The 18,137-nt window shown below is 35.1% G+C and overlaps 3 protein-coding genes across 3 annotated transcripts; all 3 read right to left on the reverse strand.

Moving 5' to 3' along the window:
* Window positions 1–2,808: 2,808 nt before the first annotated feature.
* Window positions 2,809–4,903, reverse strand: LOC149001176 (putative transcription factor bHLH086). The gene is made up of 5 exons (XM_089140807.1): window positions 4,076–4,903; window positions 3,716–3,817; window positions 3,566–3,631; window positions 3,390–3,455; window positions 2,809–3,294 (listed from the first exon to the last, which is right to left on the reverse strand). The coding sequence occupies exons 1-5, from the start codon at window positions 4,703–4,705 to the stop codon at window positions 3,166–3,168; spliced, it is 993 nt and encodes a 330-aa protein (XP_088996933.1). The 5' UTR covers window positions 4,706–4,903; the 3' UTR covers window positions 2,809–3,165.
* Window positions 4,904–8,109: 3,206 nt separating this feature from the next.
* Window positions 8,110–9,090, reverse strand: LOC149001177 (polygalacturonase-1 non-catalytic subunit beta-like). The gene has a single exon (XM_089139270.1). The coding sequence runs from the start codon at window positions 9,088–9,090 to the stop codon at window positions 8,110–8,112; it is 981 nt and encodes a 326-aa protein (XP_088995396.1).
* A 1,176-nt stretch (window positions 9,091–10,266) lies between these two features.
* Window positions 10,267–16,737, reverse strand: LOC149001178 (ABC transporter C family member 3-like). Its single transcript, XM_089141084.1, has 10 exons — window positions 15,007–16,737; window positions 14,571–14,657; window positions 13,824–14,480; window positions 13,565–13,729; window positions 12,235–12,529; window positions 11,925–12,133; window positions 11,461–11,766; window positions 10,984–11,047; window positions 10,493–10,732; window positions 10,267–10,367 (listed from the first exon to the last, which is right to left on the reverse strand). The coding sequence occupies exons 1-10, from the start codon at window positions 16,516–16,518 to the stop codon at window positions 10,267–10,269; spliced, it is 3,636 nt and encodes a 1,211-aa protein (XP_088997210.1). The 5' UTR covers window positions 16,519–16,737.
* Between the last annotated feature and the right edge of the window lie 1,400 nt (window positions 16,738–18,137).

An 18,137-nucleotide genomic window follows, 5' to 3' on the forward strand; every position in this document is an offset into this window, starting at 1 on the left:
TTCAGAGAGAGAGAGAACTTTCAGATAAAAAATTTGAGAGAGAGAGAGAGAGAGAGAGAGAGAGAGATTTGTTTAATACTACAATGGGATCGAGAGTAGGTTGATATGAGGTTAAACATATGCTACGTAGTACGTACGTTGTTCTTGAATCGAATGTTATTAAACAAAACTTCTCTAAACAAAACAGTGGTTCCCACGTCTTATGAGCCAGCCAGCCATTGTTGTTCTTAGCTTAGCTTTGTATCTGTGTGGGTGTAGGTTGCACGTGAAATTTCAAGCCTTAGCAAGAACCATGCATTTAACTACAAATAATCCACGCTGCCATTCCCTGAAACTCACATGACTTTCTTCAGGAGGAAAAAAGAATTGAAAACGGAAGAGAAGAATGATGAAATGGACCTAAACTACAAACCTGGCTTCAGGGATCGATATCGATTAGTTCTTCCTCAGTAGTGATCATGTGCAAATCCAGGCTTTCTTAGGGACTTAATTCCTTATTAAATTGGTTCTTTATATTCCAATTACATTCTAATTGGTTGGTTGGAGTAGGTCTTCAGTCTTAAACAATATATGATTAACCGTGGTCCAAACTCTCCATGCATATATCTAGCTAATTAGTATTATTATGATGAAGTAACCCCACAAGCAGTACTGGCAAACTATATGAATGATTGAGATTCCTTTATCCAGTACTGATAAATCAATCTTTACAGTAATCATCAGGTTTAGCACAAGGGTTACTAAATAATTATACAAGCCATGCCAGAGTATTCACATATACATGAATTATTCCATGATAACACTGGTAAGAAAGACAGGCATGCACTTAATGTTGCCTGATCAACTTAAGTTGACTCCATATCTGTCAGGCCCCAGTGTCTCTGAACCTAAAAGTAAGAGATAAAAATGGTTTAAGTAGTAGTAGTTGGAGTTCAATGTTCTAAGAGCCCAGCAAGTACATTTAACACATCTGGGTTTATTAAAAATTGGATGAAGAAGACCAAGGTTCTAATCATTGCCCATAAACAATTGTGAGAAATCCCAGTTGGGAGACAATGGAATTCTAGTGATTGGTACTTCTTGGGACACATCAGTCACCTCATAATTGCTTTTGCCTTCTACTCTTGGAATTCCCAAATGCATGAAGAACTGAAATCAAGGAGTCAACCCAATGAAGCTAATCAGGACAAACCAGTTCATTAAACAACACAAAGATGATATAATTATCTTCACCTACAACTATTGAATTTGGATTAATTTAATTAAAGCTGGATTCAATATCACAAAGAGCTGTACTAGCATCAACCCTAGAAAATTAGTCAGGAATAACAGCTCCTTTGATCTTCACCATTGGATTTCATGGTATTTCAACTCTCTTACAGGCAAGAACCATAAAGAGGTTCGCAAGTCTATTTCAAACAAAAAAAAAAAAAAAAAAATATATATATATATATATATATATATATATATATATATATATATATATATATATTCATTTACACAACCCCATCGGGTGGTGGGGTTCATTTTAGCTAGTCTTGGATATTTTTTAAAGACCCTTAAATTTGTTAAGTTACTTGTTTCTGGGAATGTGGTCCTTTTTATAAGGGATTGGGCATGTGGTTCACCATGTGACCCTTAATTAAAGTATTTCACACGAGCCCAGTGATCAAACCATTGGTCTCTTCTGTATGAGTTCTTCCCCCTCAGCATTGTTAACACAAAACACAAGACAAGGCTGATGAGGGTTTGATTGTTTTGTTTTTAGGTTTATATTTGAAAGAATGCAGTAGGAAGGTTCTAAGTAACTTTCTTTCGGTGAGTAAACTTCACCAGTGTTTGATTATGATACTATTGATGTGCACAGTCAAATAAAACAACTGAATGGGAGTTAGCGGTGTTCAGAATTTTTTTTCTTCCATGACTAGATCGGGTTGAACTGACAATCATCGGATCACTTTGGATTCATGAACATGAAAACCCTGGTTGGTCAAGTTGAGAGATGTTTATTTCTTTGTTCCTCTCTTGCATATGGAGAAGGCAACATGCATGCGCAATAGAAAACTGATAATATCCATATCCCCCAATAAATTTTAAAAACCATCAAAAAAATTCTCACTTCATCATATCTTTAAATTGCTTGAAGGTTGTTATCTATACAAGGATCAAATTTAAATTTCTTTAAGCTACATTGGTATTAATTTTGAAGTGTCTTGTCTGGATAAAACTTTTAATTTTGAATTTTTTTCGAAGTCCTTATTCATTCCATTTCTCTCACTTTTACATTTTAAGCTTAGCAAAAAATTTTAGTTAATCATTTGAATTGGGTAAAGATATGGTTTTCAGTCAAAATTAGGGTTAAGTGTACAAATTTTATAAGTTGTTCTATTGTTCTAGTGAAAAATCTTTCTCTTAGTTTTCTTTTAAATCACAAATATTGTTCTTCGTGAAGAGCTTTCTTTAATTTTCTCACAAAGAGGGAAGGGTTCAAAGCATGTTGTACTATTTAATGAAATGATCTCCATGCAAGTTTGTGATTAAACAAAACAAATGTACAATTATGTGTACTTAAAACACAAAATTAATGTAGATTACAGTAAGCGGATCGAGTAGAAAACACATTCCTGGACCACTCTCTAATGATGTCATCAGACAACACAAAGAGTGGCTTACTGTTAATAATTAAAGAATTAAGTCCACCCTTAAGTTACAATTGGCTGTTTTTCTGTTCTTGATTAAAATGGAAGTTAATTTATTACTAATCAAAGCCAAGTAGAAAGGAATCAAAAAAAGGGAATGTCAGAGAATCTAAAGATGTATATGGAGCCTAAATCTGATGTGAGAAATCGTCCTTTTGTTATAATCTCTCTACTCTATTACAGCAAAAAGAGATCATTCATAGATCTTTATAGGGACCTAAACTTAGGACGAGGTTGCAGCCTCTGTTGTCCTTACATGTCAAGAAAACCATTACACAATTTTAGCAATTCAGAGAAAGAAGAAAACGTACACCTGAGAAAATAAACGATATCACCATACAGACCCAAACAACAAATTTCTTTTGCCTGTGACTTTTTCCGTTTGGATCTTCTTCTCTTTCTCTTACTCTTCATATTCATCCTTCTTGTTTTTTCAAGTTCTTGTTATTGGCTTTATCTGGGAATCTTATTTTGAGCTTGAGCATGAATTGTCTTTATGATGAGATGAGAGAATAGCATCAATGGCTTCCTTTACTTGAGAAATCTCAGGAGCTTTTCCACCTTGAACGGGCCAGAATTCATCAGTTGCTAACACCTGAACCAAAAGATAATTCTTATTATGCTGACTATGCTTTTAAACTAATTGAAGTTTTAAAATCTTTGAAAAAATTAATGAGTAAGAGTAACCACCTTCACTTGTAACTGAAGAAACTTAACATAGCTGATGGCCTTCTCTAGCATGGTAACTAAATCAACCTACAGTAACAGAACCAATGATTATTAAGTTTGAAGGCTAATTTGAAATAACAAAAAGAAGAAAGAAAGGAAGAAGAGATTGAAGCTGCTTAAAGAACTAGAAATCAAACCTTTGCTCCATTGGGTACTAGATCCTGCAATATCTTTAATCTCTCACTGATTCTTTCTCTTCGGTTCTGAAAACAAAAAAGAGCTTTTAGCATTTTATTTTGTTAGGGTTCACGAATTGAACTTCACATTGACGAGTCAACTAAACAAACCTTGGCCGCGATACTCTGAGGGTCCTTGGCCGGGGCTGACTTGTGTTTGGGCTTCTTAACTACACCAGTGCATTGCCTCTTGAGAGCTTGCATTTCTTCACCCTGCAACAACATTTCTTGTCACATTTCTTTCTCAAGTGTAACCAGCTCTTTAAATGTTTTGGCACAGATGGTATGAACTTAGATAGCACTCTTCCTTAGCAGAATCGGAGCATTGACATCCGACGTGAGAGAGATCAGAGACACAGAGATAATCATGCAATTATATAATCCTATTTACACAAACAAAGACTACAATACGAGATGGGATATATACACAATCGCATGAAGTGTCATGATAAGAGAAACAAAAAAAAGTACCATGAAAGGACGCCTGTCGGAGCATTTATCAGGCCCTCCAAATTGCTGAACACTTTCATCTGCATCAAGAGCTCCAGAGTATAACCACCCTCCTCGCTCTTCACCAAGCTGGATACTGGTAGCAGTGGTGTTCATCAAGCCATAAACACTTGCCATCTCGAAACAATTAGAGTCATTGGAAAGGCGAGAATCAATGCTACACTTTGTGTTCCACACGTCATTCTTGTCCATAGCATCATCAAAATTTGAGTACTCCCCTTGTTCAAAGCTAAACAAAGACTCAGTTGGTCTCCCCCAGTTATCATAACCAGTCTTGAAATTGATAACAGATTGGACTTCTTCTGGTAGAGAATTGGTTGTGGGTTCAAACACAAAGGCCGTGTTTTTTGAGTTGCTTGAACCAGAAAGAGAAGGAAGACGGCTGAAGGAGAAATTCTTGACAGAATCACTACCACTAGTATTGTCTGAGCTCTCTCCTTCTTCAAGCACAGTCTGGTCATGGATCTCAAACCCAAACAAAGATGAAGGATCAGGAGCTCCAGGAGCTCCATATACATTTCCATAGAAGGAACAAGCCTGAAGAAGTGCCATACGTGAGTCTTGAGCTGAGTGATCCTTCGCAATTTCCATGGAAGGAATAGAATTAACAGATAGAACTGGTTAAAGGGCAGCTAAGGCTCAAGACTAGATGGAAAAGAACAAGCTTCTAGTCCTTAAATAGACAGGGTGGTGGTCATCAGTTAAAGGTAAAATCCAGTGCTTGGATTATGGGAACAAGAGATAGAGATGTAATGAACAAAGCATGAAAAAACTATTATAAATTCTGGGTTTTCTGTGGCTTCTGGGGATTGTTAGCTGGCAGAGATGAATAGATTTGAAGAAAAAGAAGAAGAGGAGGAGATTAAAAACAAAGAAGCAAAAGAATCGGCGGATCTTTCGCATGCCCACGTCTTAGATTCCTCACAGGAACCTGGACCAATTTACAAGTGTAGACTCTGAAGGCCCTTCTTCCCCCTTTCCTTCGAACTTCCAACCCTCAAAAGCACGTGGGAATGATTCATACTCTCTATCTTATGTCATGCTTCACTGTAGATAGTTAATCAAATCAAGTCTTTAGTAGCAATTTCTGAATTTAAAATGGGTTTCCAATCCCTTTTGCCTCATCATTTGCAACAAGATTAAACCAAGACAACCGGATAATGGTGTAGAATTTGAGCAGTTATTGGTGTTTCCACAGATTAGTTACTTAGCTGTTATAATGATATCATGGAATTAGTTGATCTCTGTTTATAATATAGAGAGGGTGCATATTCTTCTATATCCAATAGATAAGACACATCTGTAACACATTAATGTCTCTTTATAGTTGAAACAAGCGCCATCTGTAGCACATTAATGCTTGCAAATGAATGGTTTTCAAGAAGTGTGAATAAATTGATGTATGTGCGCTAATAATATTGACAAGTAAATAATAAAAGAGCAGCTTACGAAGCAACAAGGGATGAAAAAAGCAAAATCTTGTGGGGCAGGTTGAGGGAGAAGATAGATGGACGTCGTTTCTTGAGGGGGTGACAAAACTCACAACTGGAATAAGAAGAACTCAAGCAGTCATACTACGAAGGTAGGAGTGATACTGTTGAGGTGCATGTAAAATGTTTTAGGGTTCGCTAAATCTTAAATGTGTTTGGATAGTCATTCTCTTCAACATTGGCCATCACCAGGTCGATCGGGGGCTTTGTTCAGAATTTTGACCTCAGCGAAATTGACTGGTTGCAAGTTTCAAACTATAACCATATATAGCTTCTTAAAAGGTTGAGAGGGGTGGAAAAACGACTAGGGTTATATCCATTCTTCAAACACCATCTTTGTTCCATCATGAACATTATTTCTCTGTTATGCTTTTAGTGTTTAAACAAGTAGGTTAGTTTCAATCCAATCTCTCAATTAAAGCGTCAAACTCATCCAAAGACTCGTTGCCTGAAACATAACCTTAATTAGATGGATACTTGGCGGTAACAGAACCAACGTATATGCTTTACAATTCAATAGTGCATGTTCTTCCATGTTCAATTTCTTTTCAACTGCATATGTTTATTAAGGATGATGATGAAAGAACTAATGAATTCCAAATTGATCTAGGATTCATGGATTGGAATTGTCTTTTCCTGTTAAGTGGGTAAATCCAATGCATAACTCAATCGTCATTTACGTTTGGATTGCTTCAAATGTAATCCCTGAATAATATATAACAATTTTGTTTCTTAGAAATTTTTTTTTAGGACTATTAAATTTTTTTTTGACACCTATAAATGAACTCAACAATAAAGGACCTATTTGATTATTTATGGAAAAACAATTTTTGTTTCAAGAAATGAAAAATTCGTTAACAACCATTGTAAATAGAAAGGAAAAATAGTTCCAATTAACAAAAGAAGAAAAAAAAAAAAAAAATACAAACTACAAACAACTACAGCAATTTCTATAGCCACCACCACTATTACCATCACTACCACCCTCCACCTTCATCACTACGAAATTTTTGGTATCTAATGCAGTATTTGTAAATTATAAAAGTTTGAAAAGTAGAAATTAATATACATAACAAACGTGTTTTTCTTTTTTCTTTTGTTTCCAACCCAGAAATAGAAATTACAATATGTTACTAGAGATGTATTTTTATCTAAACATAGAAGTGTTATACTGCATTCACGCATCGTTATAGTTACTTTTATTTGGTGATTGCAGGATCATTGATCAAACAAATGTTTAATTCGTGTCTTTAATTCGTACATTTCCTCTGGGGCTCTTTTTGTTGAGACATTTAGAACATGGCTTATGTTATTAATTAAATCTCCGCGATCAATCCAAGGGTCATTGCCCCCTAGCTAATTAAGAGTCATGAAATACAGATGAACATAATTGGCTCAATATATATCTTAACTAACTTAATGTGGCTCATACCTCAAGATGATTATTATAATATCTCTAAACAGGGATACTAGTTATATAGATTCATTAATTTAGATATACATAATATAAAATGTGGGTGCCACAGCAACATTAAAGTTTATCATTCCCTATACCCAAAGAAGATCGTCACCCACATGTTTGGTCTCTTCCATTAGAAACGAGTGGCAAGGAAAGCTAAGCATTAATGCATTAAAAGGAGAGAGATTCCCTGGTGCAGGAGATTGTGTTGTTCCATTCCATGAACTTGGAAATATTTTCAAACAAAACCTAATCTGTCATGCCCACTTTATTTTAATCCATTGCCTTATCTTCTAATAAGCAAACATTAAGTGCTTCTGATTTAAACCAAACTCCAAATTGACTAATCCTTAACAACCAATGACTTTTAGTTTTAGTCCTTAATTTATATCTAAAATAATGTTTCAAGTTAATGACACTCTCTCCTATGAACACCTGTTTCGTGATCTATTCCAATATAGATGGACAAGAAGATCTCTAAGAGGTAGAGAACAGTTGTACTTGCCTCTCTAAAGCAAATAAGAGAAGAGGTTCATGTGTTCAAATGAATTGCAGATGCTGGGAATGACACAGCCTATATAATTTTCTACAAAACTCGTGGTTTGCTTCTTGTAGGCTTTCAAAGAATATATTTCGTTCCAACTACCTGTACTTGAATATTCAATGCTAAGTAGGAAGAACACAAGGTAATAGAGAAAATGACCTACCCCACATCATGAGAAGAAGATGATGCTTTTAGAATCCTTTTATACGTCGTTAAATCACAAAGGTACAAAATTATTAATTCTTGTAGACAGATTAGCTAGATTCCATTTACTTGATCCAATCCATTTCAGTCCTAAACCTTGTGCTCTTAGATCATCCGCAACTCCAAGTTCTAGCTCATTTGGATTGTAACAGGAAATTTAAATCCTTAACAGTCATGGAATAAGGAGCAATAACACTGCTAGAGTACAAATTTATGCATTAATTACACAAAGAAGGGAATTGGAAGATAACACAAATTAACAAGGGAAATGGAAGATGATCAGATCTCCAGAAGCTGCTCAACCTAGAGTCTTTGTCCAGACCATTGCATTCTCGTTTATCCAATGACATACTTCAATTATTCCTGGGCCAAAACCCAACTGCTGAAAAGCAATGTTGTTTGCGTTCCACATTGATGTGTCATAGTGACATGCCATAATCACATGATTTACTTTCTTCTCCACAAGTATTTCAACTGCATATACTTTAACCTTATGAAAAACATGGCAATAATAGACTTGAAATATGAATGGCATACTATGACATAAAACTGGTGGTTCAGAAAGATTCCCATAGATGAGTTTCACAGATTCAATTGTGACATTCATGTAAGATCCTTCAACACTCTCAGTGCTCCATATGCCTATATGGTGACCTAATTTCTCAACAACATAATCAATGAGATCCTCTGCAGAAGTTGCACAAGTGCGTTGCTCACCTTGAATGGGGCTTCCGACACATAGCTCTAAGGTGCTTGTAATATACTCATCCATAAATGAGTCGGCCACCACATGAAAAAGCTTCTTCAATTCCTTGATTCGAGCAAAAGAAAATGGGATATTTGATGCTAGAGATCGTGGCAAGAATGACTTATATGATATTGGATCCCTTAGGTCTGGGATAGGCATGACACTTCCCTTTCTTACCATTGATTCTCGGAAATAAGGGAGTCCACCTTGGTTAGCAACCGATAAGGGTGTTTCTTTTGGAAGATCATCATATGTTTCTTTGACACCATTCCACTGGGCTATTGGTGGTAAGCTTGTGCTGTTTGTTGCCTTCTTCAACAATGCATTCGTAGAACAAGCAATATTTGCTAGCTTACAAAATGATTGCAGGTGGGAAGCTAATTCATTTTCCTTGATAAGTCTCTGAAATCTTGCAGCTTGATGGAGGCTTAATGGAGAAGCTTTTGCAGCTAACCAATCTGGAGAGTGTGGCAGACCGATATGTTCTTCCCAGTATCGTGAGAAGGCATTTTCAGCTTCAAGACCCTGCATTTTCTTGAGGAAAAAACAAATCAAATTAAGAAGATAAAACAGGAAATCCAACAGTCACATTGAAATGAATGGTTAGATGATAGAAGGCATCATTTTTTCTTACACGAGAGCATGATACTAACAGAAGACCGAACAATATGGCACGATATGTCATGGTGAGACTGAAATAAATACCCGAATGAGTTGGGACAATGCTTTGGTTGTAAGTGTTTTTTGCATGGTGAGGTTCTTTTGGGTTTATATAGAGGGAACATTGTATAGTACCACCAGAAAAAGAGACAGGAGGGGGAGGGGGGGGGGGGGGGTTTGACTATCTTTAAATCAAACTTTCGGTTTTACTTCAGGCCACAAAATTTTATTTTTAAAGAACAAAGAAAAATTCCAGGTTATTTAGTTATTTATTTTTTAAAATTTTTTGGTAAAGCAAAAAATACGTACTCCCAAATTGTAGCATATGAGTTGTGGGAGATCATCTTCGTATGATCATATATGTTCAATAGTTTCCATGAAATTGCCCACCAGGTGCTTCAAAGCATTTCTTTAGGTTGTCAAAATACTAGCCGTGAATTTGTGCATTTTAGGTGTTTCTCTTTGGGCAATGGGTCGATCGGTACATTTTCCTTTTCACAGCTTTGGTTACTTGAAATGAAAGAAAAATTAAAGAAAAAACAAGAAAAAGAACCGAAGGACTTCTTTCCATTTCTGAACGGAACCATTGGTTTGAATCAATTGCTTGATTGGTATGTGTTGTATTCAGTCAAAAAGATATCTTTTTTCTTGTGAAGAACTTCAGCCATACAAGTTTCAATATGGTTGGCTGCACAAATATAATCATAGCAAAAACTGTTACCAGAAATTTAGGCATTGACTAAGTCTTGACATATTCCACATGATATACATATTTGTGCAGCTCTCTAAATATACTACCTACTTAGTTAAGGCTGATCTCTAAAGTGTAGAACATGCATGGAGAAACTATTCATGATTTTCCGCCTTTTATCCTATTTCCTATTCAAGCACTTCAACTGAAAGCCAATGCAAATTCAAATCATGATACTTATTCTACAGTCTCATCCCCGTTTGCCACTGTTAAAATGGCAATGCATCTCATTCTAGTAGAAAGCTTATATGTGTACATATGAACATTCAACACTCACTCATTTAGATTTTTAAAAACTATGAACTACATCTTCGAATATGCTCCTTTACAAGCTTTGCAAACAATGATGTCTTGATCTCTAGCAATTTGGTTGGAGAATCATATTCCATTATTCGTCCTGTCAAAAATGGAAAACATGAAATTCTAATAAGGTAATCTCTGAAAAAATAAAAAACAATGACATGTTACCAATATCTGTGGACTCCATTGATCTTAATTAGTCTCTTATTACTAGCTACTAACCATTGTCGAGAAGAAGAACCATATCGGTATCTAGAATCGATGATATTCGATGTGCGACTATGATGATAGTAGCCTCTGAGAAGTGTTCCCTAAGCGTTTTTTGAATTATATAGTCAGTTGCTGCATCCACTGATGCTGTAGCTTCATCAAGTATCAACACTTTGTTCCTTTTGAGCAATACTCGCCCTAAACAAGCTAATTGCCTTTGACCCATGCTCCAATTTTCTCCGTTCTCAGTCACTGCAACAACATCAATCATATGAAAGTGAGTTAGCTTTTTTTGATCTCATTAACTTTTTCCCCACTTTATGTCAAAGAAGATCGCCTAGGAGGTTGTGTTGTGCTCTAAAAGTTAGATATAAGTATATTTTGGAAAGATCTTGCACTTTTGCACTAGTAGTTGGTGTTAACAAACTCTGGTACAGATTGAATGTCACAAGAATGGAGATAAAGCAATTTCGGTATAAAGTAAGATTTGATTAAAAACCAACCTATAAAATCAAGCTTCCCTTCCTTCTTTCTTACTTCATCACCAAGTTGACATTTATCTAAAGCCTATGAAACAAAAAGAGCATATAACCTTAGCACCTTATTGATTGGTCAAGGCAGCAAAGAATCATTATGCGTCAGGAGATGAAAAGATGATATTAAAGCAAGGGAGTCTAAATGGCAATGGAAAACATGGTAGTAAAATAATGCAAATCCTATACCTAATTAAGAGAATATAATGCAAATCCTATACCTAATTAAGAGAATATCTATGGCCAATTAAGCCAAGCTCAAAGGTGATCATATACTCCCAATGAATTAGTTTCAATATGCAAATGTAAATATAAGTAAACAAATAAAAACAGGCAATCATGAAAAAAGAAAAGAGTTCATACAGAGAGCTATCCCTCTAGTCTATATATGTAATCTTTGTTGATTATGTATTGTTCCTTAAATGTTTAAAATAGTTGAGAGCTCACCTCCCAAATTTCTTCATCACTGTACTCTTCAAGTGGGTCAATATTGCTTCTTAAAGTCCCCTCAAACATTATTGGGTCCTGGGGGATAATGCTCAATCTTGACCTCAAGTCATGTAAACCAATTGTACTAATGTTGACACCATCTATACAAATTTGGCCAACTGTAGGTTCAAGCAAGCGAAATAGAGTTTTTATAAGTGTTGATTTACCGCTTCCTGTTCGTCCAACAATACCAATCTTTGTTCCTCCAAGGAAAGTACATGTGAGACCTCGCAAGATAATAGGAAGGTGTGGGGCATATCGGACCTGCATACATGATAAATAGTCAACTTATGAAGCTTTGCAACATTCCACAAAGAGCAAAAAAAATTGAATACGCTTAAGCTTCGAATGTTCTATTCCATAAACTGAGGAAACAAGTAAAAAGACAAAGATTAAAGGACGCTAGCTTGGTTGAGGATTACCCGTAGGTTAGCTATATCAACTTTCCCTTGTGACGGCCATTCATGACTTGGCCTATTCTCGCCAATCACCAAAGGAGGCTCCTTAGGAATATTTACATACTGTAGAATTCTCTCAACGGATATGATTTTGTTCTCAAGACTACTTAGATCCCATATAACCCCATGCATACTGAAACTAAGCCCATATGTGACTGTTAAGCCCAAAACACCTTCAATTAAAAAAAAAAAAAAAAAAAAAAAAATCATTGTTTGAGCAATCAACATGGTTTCTCTAAACAACTGTTCCATTAAATCTTAAGATAATTTTTACCAGGATTAAGTACTCCCTTCAGCACTAAGATCAAAAAAGCTAAAGAAAAAGCATATGTGATTGACGCTAGCATCTCCATACGGAAACATAACCACTCCATTGCACCAGAGAGATAAAATTTGGGCCGAAAATACTCATCCACCAACTTTAAGTTTGTATCCATAAACCTCTCTTCTTGATTGAAACATCTGATTATGGTTGAACCTAAATTAGATTCTGTAAAATGCTGTAAGATTGGAGTCTGACATACTCCAACTATGCGTGATAGTTCTCGTGCTGCAGGTACGTAATATCGCTGCAACACAAGATCATTTAAAAAAATCAATACAATGTTAACAGCATGTCTAATTGATGTCTACTTCGTGAGAAAAGATACGAGAAGATCTCAATCACCACTTGTTTGTCTATCAATTTTAAATTTATTTTAAATTTGTTTTGTTTCAAGGATAGTTATTAAATAAAATAATGAGATATTTATTAAAGTTATAATGAACTAATTAACAAATTAATTGGATTCCTGTAACATTTTTAAGATGCATTTGAATCGTCACTTGATTCAAATGGTTTTAAAGAACGTAAACAAAAAGTTAGACAGAAGATCTCAATCATTCAATTTGACATTTTATTGATCAAAATTGTCAATATTGTTCTTCTATTAATCGAGAAATTCAATTGTTGGTATCATGACAAACTAATAAGGGATTCAATTTATCCAAATGATTATTTGTACTCTACACATGAACTGAAAATTGTTATGACTGCTGAAGGTTTTGCAATATTGGACATGTCTCTATACTTTATTCTTTAGTTATTCAAAGTTAATTATTAACTATCATTAGCAAATGTAATTTTTTACTTATTTTTTTTAATAAAATAAACTTTTAGCCGGAAAAAAAAAAAACCAGCATTAGAAAATTAAAACTCTTTACAATGTACCATTTTAATTAAATTATTTTATAGTTTGCTTTTGTAATTGTAAATTGGTCTGTCATTCATCTATCATAAAAATGAGGATTCATGTATTAAGTTTTATCAATTGTTATTTTCTTTTAGTACGATATTACTTATTTCGCTATTTATTCTCAAATAGTCTAGGTAAGAGCAGCAAAATAACTTTGCATCAGTTTAAGAAACAGTTCGATTGAAAATATTTCAAGATTCAAGAAATTACTAAGGTTTAAGTTAACAAATTCATACTCAAGCATATAAATGTGTGAAGAATCCAATTTCAAGATTTATTAATTAGCAAGGTGTTCACTTTGTGTTATTGCTAATTAACAATGAAGCATATATGGTTACTCATGAGAAAAGAAAATAGTTAGAGAATTACCTGGTACCAAACGCATGTTGCAGACATTGGAATAAAAATTATTAACATCTGCCATGAAATCTGTGACATGACTACAATAGTTCCTAAGAAATCTATGGTTGAGATAAGAAGTTCTTCAATTTGACGTGGAATAGAGGTATCAACTACACTTTGATCTGTGGATGCCTAGACATGAAAATAAATTTTATTTAGAACAATATCATTTTTTAAAGGTAACCAATAAAATCATTTATGTCTAAAAGAATTAAAGATACCTGACCCGATTAAGAATCCTTCCGCTTGGAGTAGAATCAAAGAATGACAAAGGAGCATGAAAAATGCTTAAATGCATTTTACTGAAGAGAATAGTGGCTGTTTTATAACCAGTAGTTACAATGAGCATTATCCTAGTGAGTTCACAAAGAGCTCTTCCAAGGGTTAAAGTAATATAAACAAAGATAATAGTAGATCCTTCATAATGAGATCCCTTATCCTTCGAGATGGGGGTAGCCAACACTATCCAGTAACTGCTAATAATTCGGAGAAGTTGATAAAGAATTTCTGCTAGTAATATAAATGGTACGAGGGCCCCTTTATGTGCAGTGGTAAAATATTTCCAATATAAAGACAGACCAATGCCACCTTTTTCTCTTGTTTCTTCTTGTACAAGTTGCCTTCCTGGCCCTATCGCATCCTCTGTTTTTTCCTCTACGATTGATTCCCTTTCCATATCATCTTGAGTAGACTTCTTACCATGTAGCATATTACTATCATTTTCCTCACTATTAACTAATTTATCCAAATCACCTCCATGTTCAATAGAATTAATTTTTGCTAGAGTTTTCTGATGTGGGTTTACTAAGTCCATAAAATCAGTTCCTGAATTAAGAATTTCTTCATGCTTTCCTGCTTGAGTAATTTTTCCATCTTTCATAACCTATAAAACAAAAGTAAATGATAAAAAGGTAAATAATAACTCTTAATCAGGTCAAAGGATTTCAAATTGAAAGAAAAAATGACATCTCACCAAGATAAGATCAGCAAAGGATAAAAACTCTACTTGGTGGGTTACATAAAGTACTGTTTTCGAACCCAAGATTCCAAGCAAGCATTCCTGTCACAGACAAATTGTATGTTCATATCTGTATATATACATGCATAATTGAACATTTTATGTCTTATTTGTTTAGATTTACATAATTCCATTCCCTCAAATCTATTTACAGATCAAACTTAACCAGATTTGGCATGTTTTGATTTTCAAATAAATATAGGGGGTAATTTATTTTAAAAAATCATTTGGTTTGATTTTTCTTTTCACTTTATTTCAATCATGTATAAATGAAGTGGAATATATGTACCCAAATCAAATCTGGCATCAGTTTGTAATGAACAAGATTCTAATTTACACAATGAGATCACATCAAATGAAAATTTGGAAGTTAAGGTCAAAGAAAATTTACCTTAACTAGATGAGTTCCTGTATGAACATCCACGGCACTAAAAGGATCATCAAGTAAATAAATGTCAGCATCATAGTATAAAGCACGTGCAATTTGGATTCTTTGTTTTTGGCCACCACTGAGATTGACCCCCTTGTCTCCTACAATTGTCTGGTCTCCAGAATCTAATGATTCTAGGTCCTTAGTCAATGAACATGCTTTAAGTATCATCTCATACTTTTTTTTGTTCATTTCTTTACCAAATAATATATTGTCTGCTATCTTGCCACTTTGTATCCAAGGTGATTGTGGAACATAAGCCTTCGTCCCATTCAACATTATAGTTCCAGATACCTTTGGCATTTCTCCTAGTATACATGAAATTAGGCTTGACTTTCCTGAACCAATGGTACCACAAATAGCAACTTTCATGCCATGACACACTCGAAAATTAAGATTTTTTAGTGTGGGATTAGGGAGCTGAAGGTCCCAAGAGAAACTTCCATTGACCATCTCAATAGCAACTTCATCGCAATCTTTTTGAAGCCTTTGTACTATATCTGAATCAAGATCATCGAGATAAAGGAATGTGGTTATCCTATCAAGAGAGATTTTAGCTTGAACTACCATAGAGATTGTGCTAGGGAGATTATAAATTGGTCCTCGCAGTATCTCAAGTGTTGTTAATGCGGATAAAATCTTCCCTGACTCTAATGGAATTCCCATTAGTACACAAAAACCAAAGGTAACCATTGATACGAACATGGGGGCAGACATATAAACAGAGCCAGTAAGAGCTGATGTATAAAGTAACTTCTTTAGCCATTTTGTTTCCAACTTCCTAAGCTCAATTATCTTGTCCAAGAACTTCATCTCCCAGGCATGGAGCTTGAGAATGCTCATATTCTTTAAAGATTCAGATGTCATCTTCATCCTTTGATCTTTTGAATCCATTAATTTTCCCTGAAATTTGTCCTGTAATTTTCCCAAAGGAACATTTGCTAACATCAAAACTATTGTGGTAACAAAAGCTACAAGTGAAGCAAGTCCAAGATTCTTGTATAAGATCAGCAATGCTAAAACAATTTGAAGAGGCACCTTCCATATATTGTGTAAGTACCAACTGAAGAAACCAATTCTTTCAATGTCAACACTTATCAAATTAATGTTCTCTCCACTACTATGATCCCGTTTTGATTGACTTGAAAGCTTGAGAACCTTCTTATAACTTATTGCTAACAAGGCAGTACGGACAATATTCCCCATGTTTCGCAGTTGAAAGAACAAGTGCCTCTGTGAGAGGCTTCTTATGAGCTTTGAAAGAAAGAAAACCAATATTAACATATAACCTTCATCTTTTAGTTGGTGTGGGCTGTTGAGATATTGGACAAAAGCATCAATAAGATATGGCCCGATATAAGAAGCCAAAGTGTCTATAATGGAGAATAAAGCCGTCAATAGAATTTCTTTCCGTATTGAGAGAATCAATATCTTCACCAACTTGAGTGCGCGTGTATGATTGACAATATCCATCTTATTACCATCAGGTTCAAGTTTGCTTCTACAATGAGCAAAGACCACCTTGGCTCTGTTACGATTAGCAAGGTGAGGAACATCTTCAAGGTCCAGCCTTTTTTTGCACCCAAGTGCTAGCAAAGGATTCACCCAACTGAAGGTAAAAATACTAAGAATATTGGCATTTGCATAAGGACTTACATTCTCTCCACCACAATTTGATCCTTCCTTGTTTTCAACACTACTTGGATTAGATTTACTATTCAAAAGAGGCTCTACAAGAAGGGCATCATTATCTTCTCGCTCCTTGCCAAATATTGCAGCATTACATAACAACAAACCAGCAATAATGGATGTAGCATCAGAGAACCATAGTAGAAATGGTAGGGACAACGAATACTTCCAATGCAAATACATATGTATAGACAGGTAAGAGCAAGACATCAGACAGTAAAAGGCCCACCAGGCTCTTAGTAGAATTGGAAACCTATGATCACCTGATTGAGAAAACTGGAAGTGTAAGTAAGCAGAGTTTGCAAACCAAGTTAGTGTTTTGATTGAAAGATCGTATGGGAGGACTTCGGCTTTTAGATGAGGCCAACCATAGTTATAGTCAGAGAGAGAGTTTAACACGAATAGGAGAAGTTGACAGAAAGAGAAACTTAAGCAAGATATGAGGGCTGATCGATAGTATGAAAAATATGTATTCTTCAGCAATGGTTTAGGAGTTCCAGAGATGGGCATCATGCGTCTCTTGCAAGCCCATGAAATGGATAAGAGTAATAGGAATACTACGTGGGAGAAAACAGAACCAATCCAAGAAAATGGTGACAGAAGACTGCGAAAATAGTGTCCAGATATTAATATCAGTCTTTGTTTTTTCAAAAGCATCCATGTTTGCAACGTCTAATGCATTTTGAACTGATGCGAGCTGATTTGCAAAAACTAATCCAGCATCTAAATACCAACAATTTCCATCTTATGCATTTCAGGAATACTTAGACCAATATTCATGAAGTCCCAATATCAACTTTAGATGCAGTTCAACCTGTTAATGAACAGGCAAAACAAAAATTATTTGAAGATATTAAAGAGCAAGAGAATTAGACTAGTTTCGTTTCATAAAAAGAATCAAGAAGAGAGACACATATGAAAGCAAGAAGACAAAAAATGAAATTCCAGAATACGTAAACCAAGTTCCATATATTCTTATAAAAACGATATATAAAGCCCAAATGGGTTACAGATTATCTCGCACCAGTTCTACGGAAATCCCACATGAACTGTCCGAAGAAAAAGAAACAAAGAGGAAGTTAGGGGTGCACCTCAGCGAGAAGTTTCAAATTCTCAACAATGTTTCCTGGCTGCTCCTCAACGACCTTGGACTGTGGCCTCTCTTGACAGTAACTCAAACAAGGGAAGAGCAGAGATTAGTCCCCATGGATATGGCTCTGACAATTCCTGAATCCCTGAGAAATAGGAGTTTTAGGGGTTCGTAGCAGCTCAAATTCGCAGTGCTTAGATTAGACGAAATTTTTGGTCTACCTTTAAATGTGAATGTTGACTGAAATTTAATCCATTCATTTTTTGAGAAGAAAATTTGATCATCTATTTCTCTCCCTGTTAAAGAATTATAA

This window comes from Hakea prostrata, chromosome 11, assembly GCF_041222555.1.
Source record: "Hakea prostrata isolate BN-2017 chromosome 11, UWA_Hpros_2, whole genome shotgun sequence".
Classification (NCBI taxonomy): domain Eukaryota; kingdom Viridiplantae; phylum Streptophyta; class Magnoliopsida; order Proteales; family Proteaceae; genus Hakea; species Hakea prostrata.

What these genes read in the sequence shown, in the direction of transcription:
- LOC149001177 (XM_089139270.1), bottom strand. Translation starts at nt 9,090, where the DNA reads ATGCAGGGTCTTGAAGCTGAAAATGCCTTCTCACGATACTGGGAAGAA.
- LOC149001178 (XM_089141084.1), bottom strand. Translation starts at nt 16,518, where the DNA reads ATGGATATTGTCAATCATACACGCGCACTCAAGTTGGTGAAGATATTG. An exon ending in CAGGAACTCATCTAGTTAAG is followed by an intron (nt 14,658 to 15,006) that starts GTAAATTTTCTT and finishes TGTCTGTGACAG; the next exon opens with GAATGCTTGCTTGGAATCTT. An exon ending in AGGGAAGCTTGATTTTATAG is followed by an intron (nt 10,733 to 10,983) that starts GTTGGTTTTTAA and finishes ATGTTGTTGCAG; the next exon opens with TGACTGAGAACGGAGAAAAT.
- LOC149001176 (XM_089140807.1), bottom strand. Translation starts at nt 4,705, where the DNA reads ATGGAAATTGCGAAGGATCACTCAGCTCAAGACTCACGTATGGCACTT. An exon ending in CCGACAGGCGTCCTTTCATG is followed by an intron (nt 3,818 to 4,075) that starts GTACTTTTTTTT and finishes ATGTTGTTGCAG; the next exon opens with GGTGAAGAAATGCAAGCTCT. An exon ending in TTCTTCAGTTACAAGTGAAG is followed by an intron (nt 3,295 to 3,389) that starts GTGGTTACTCTT and finishes CTTTTGGTTCAG; the next exon opens with GTGTTAGCAACTGATGAATT.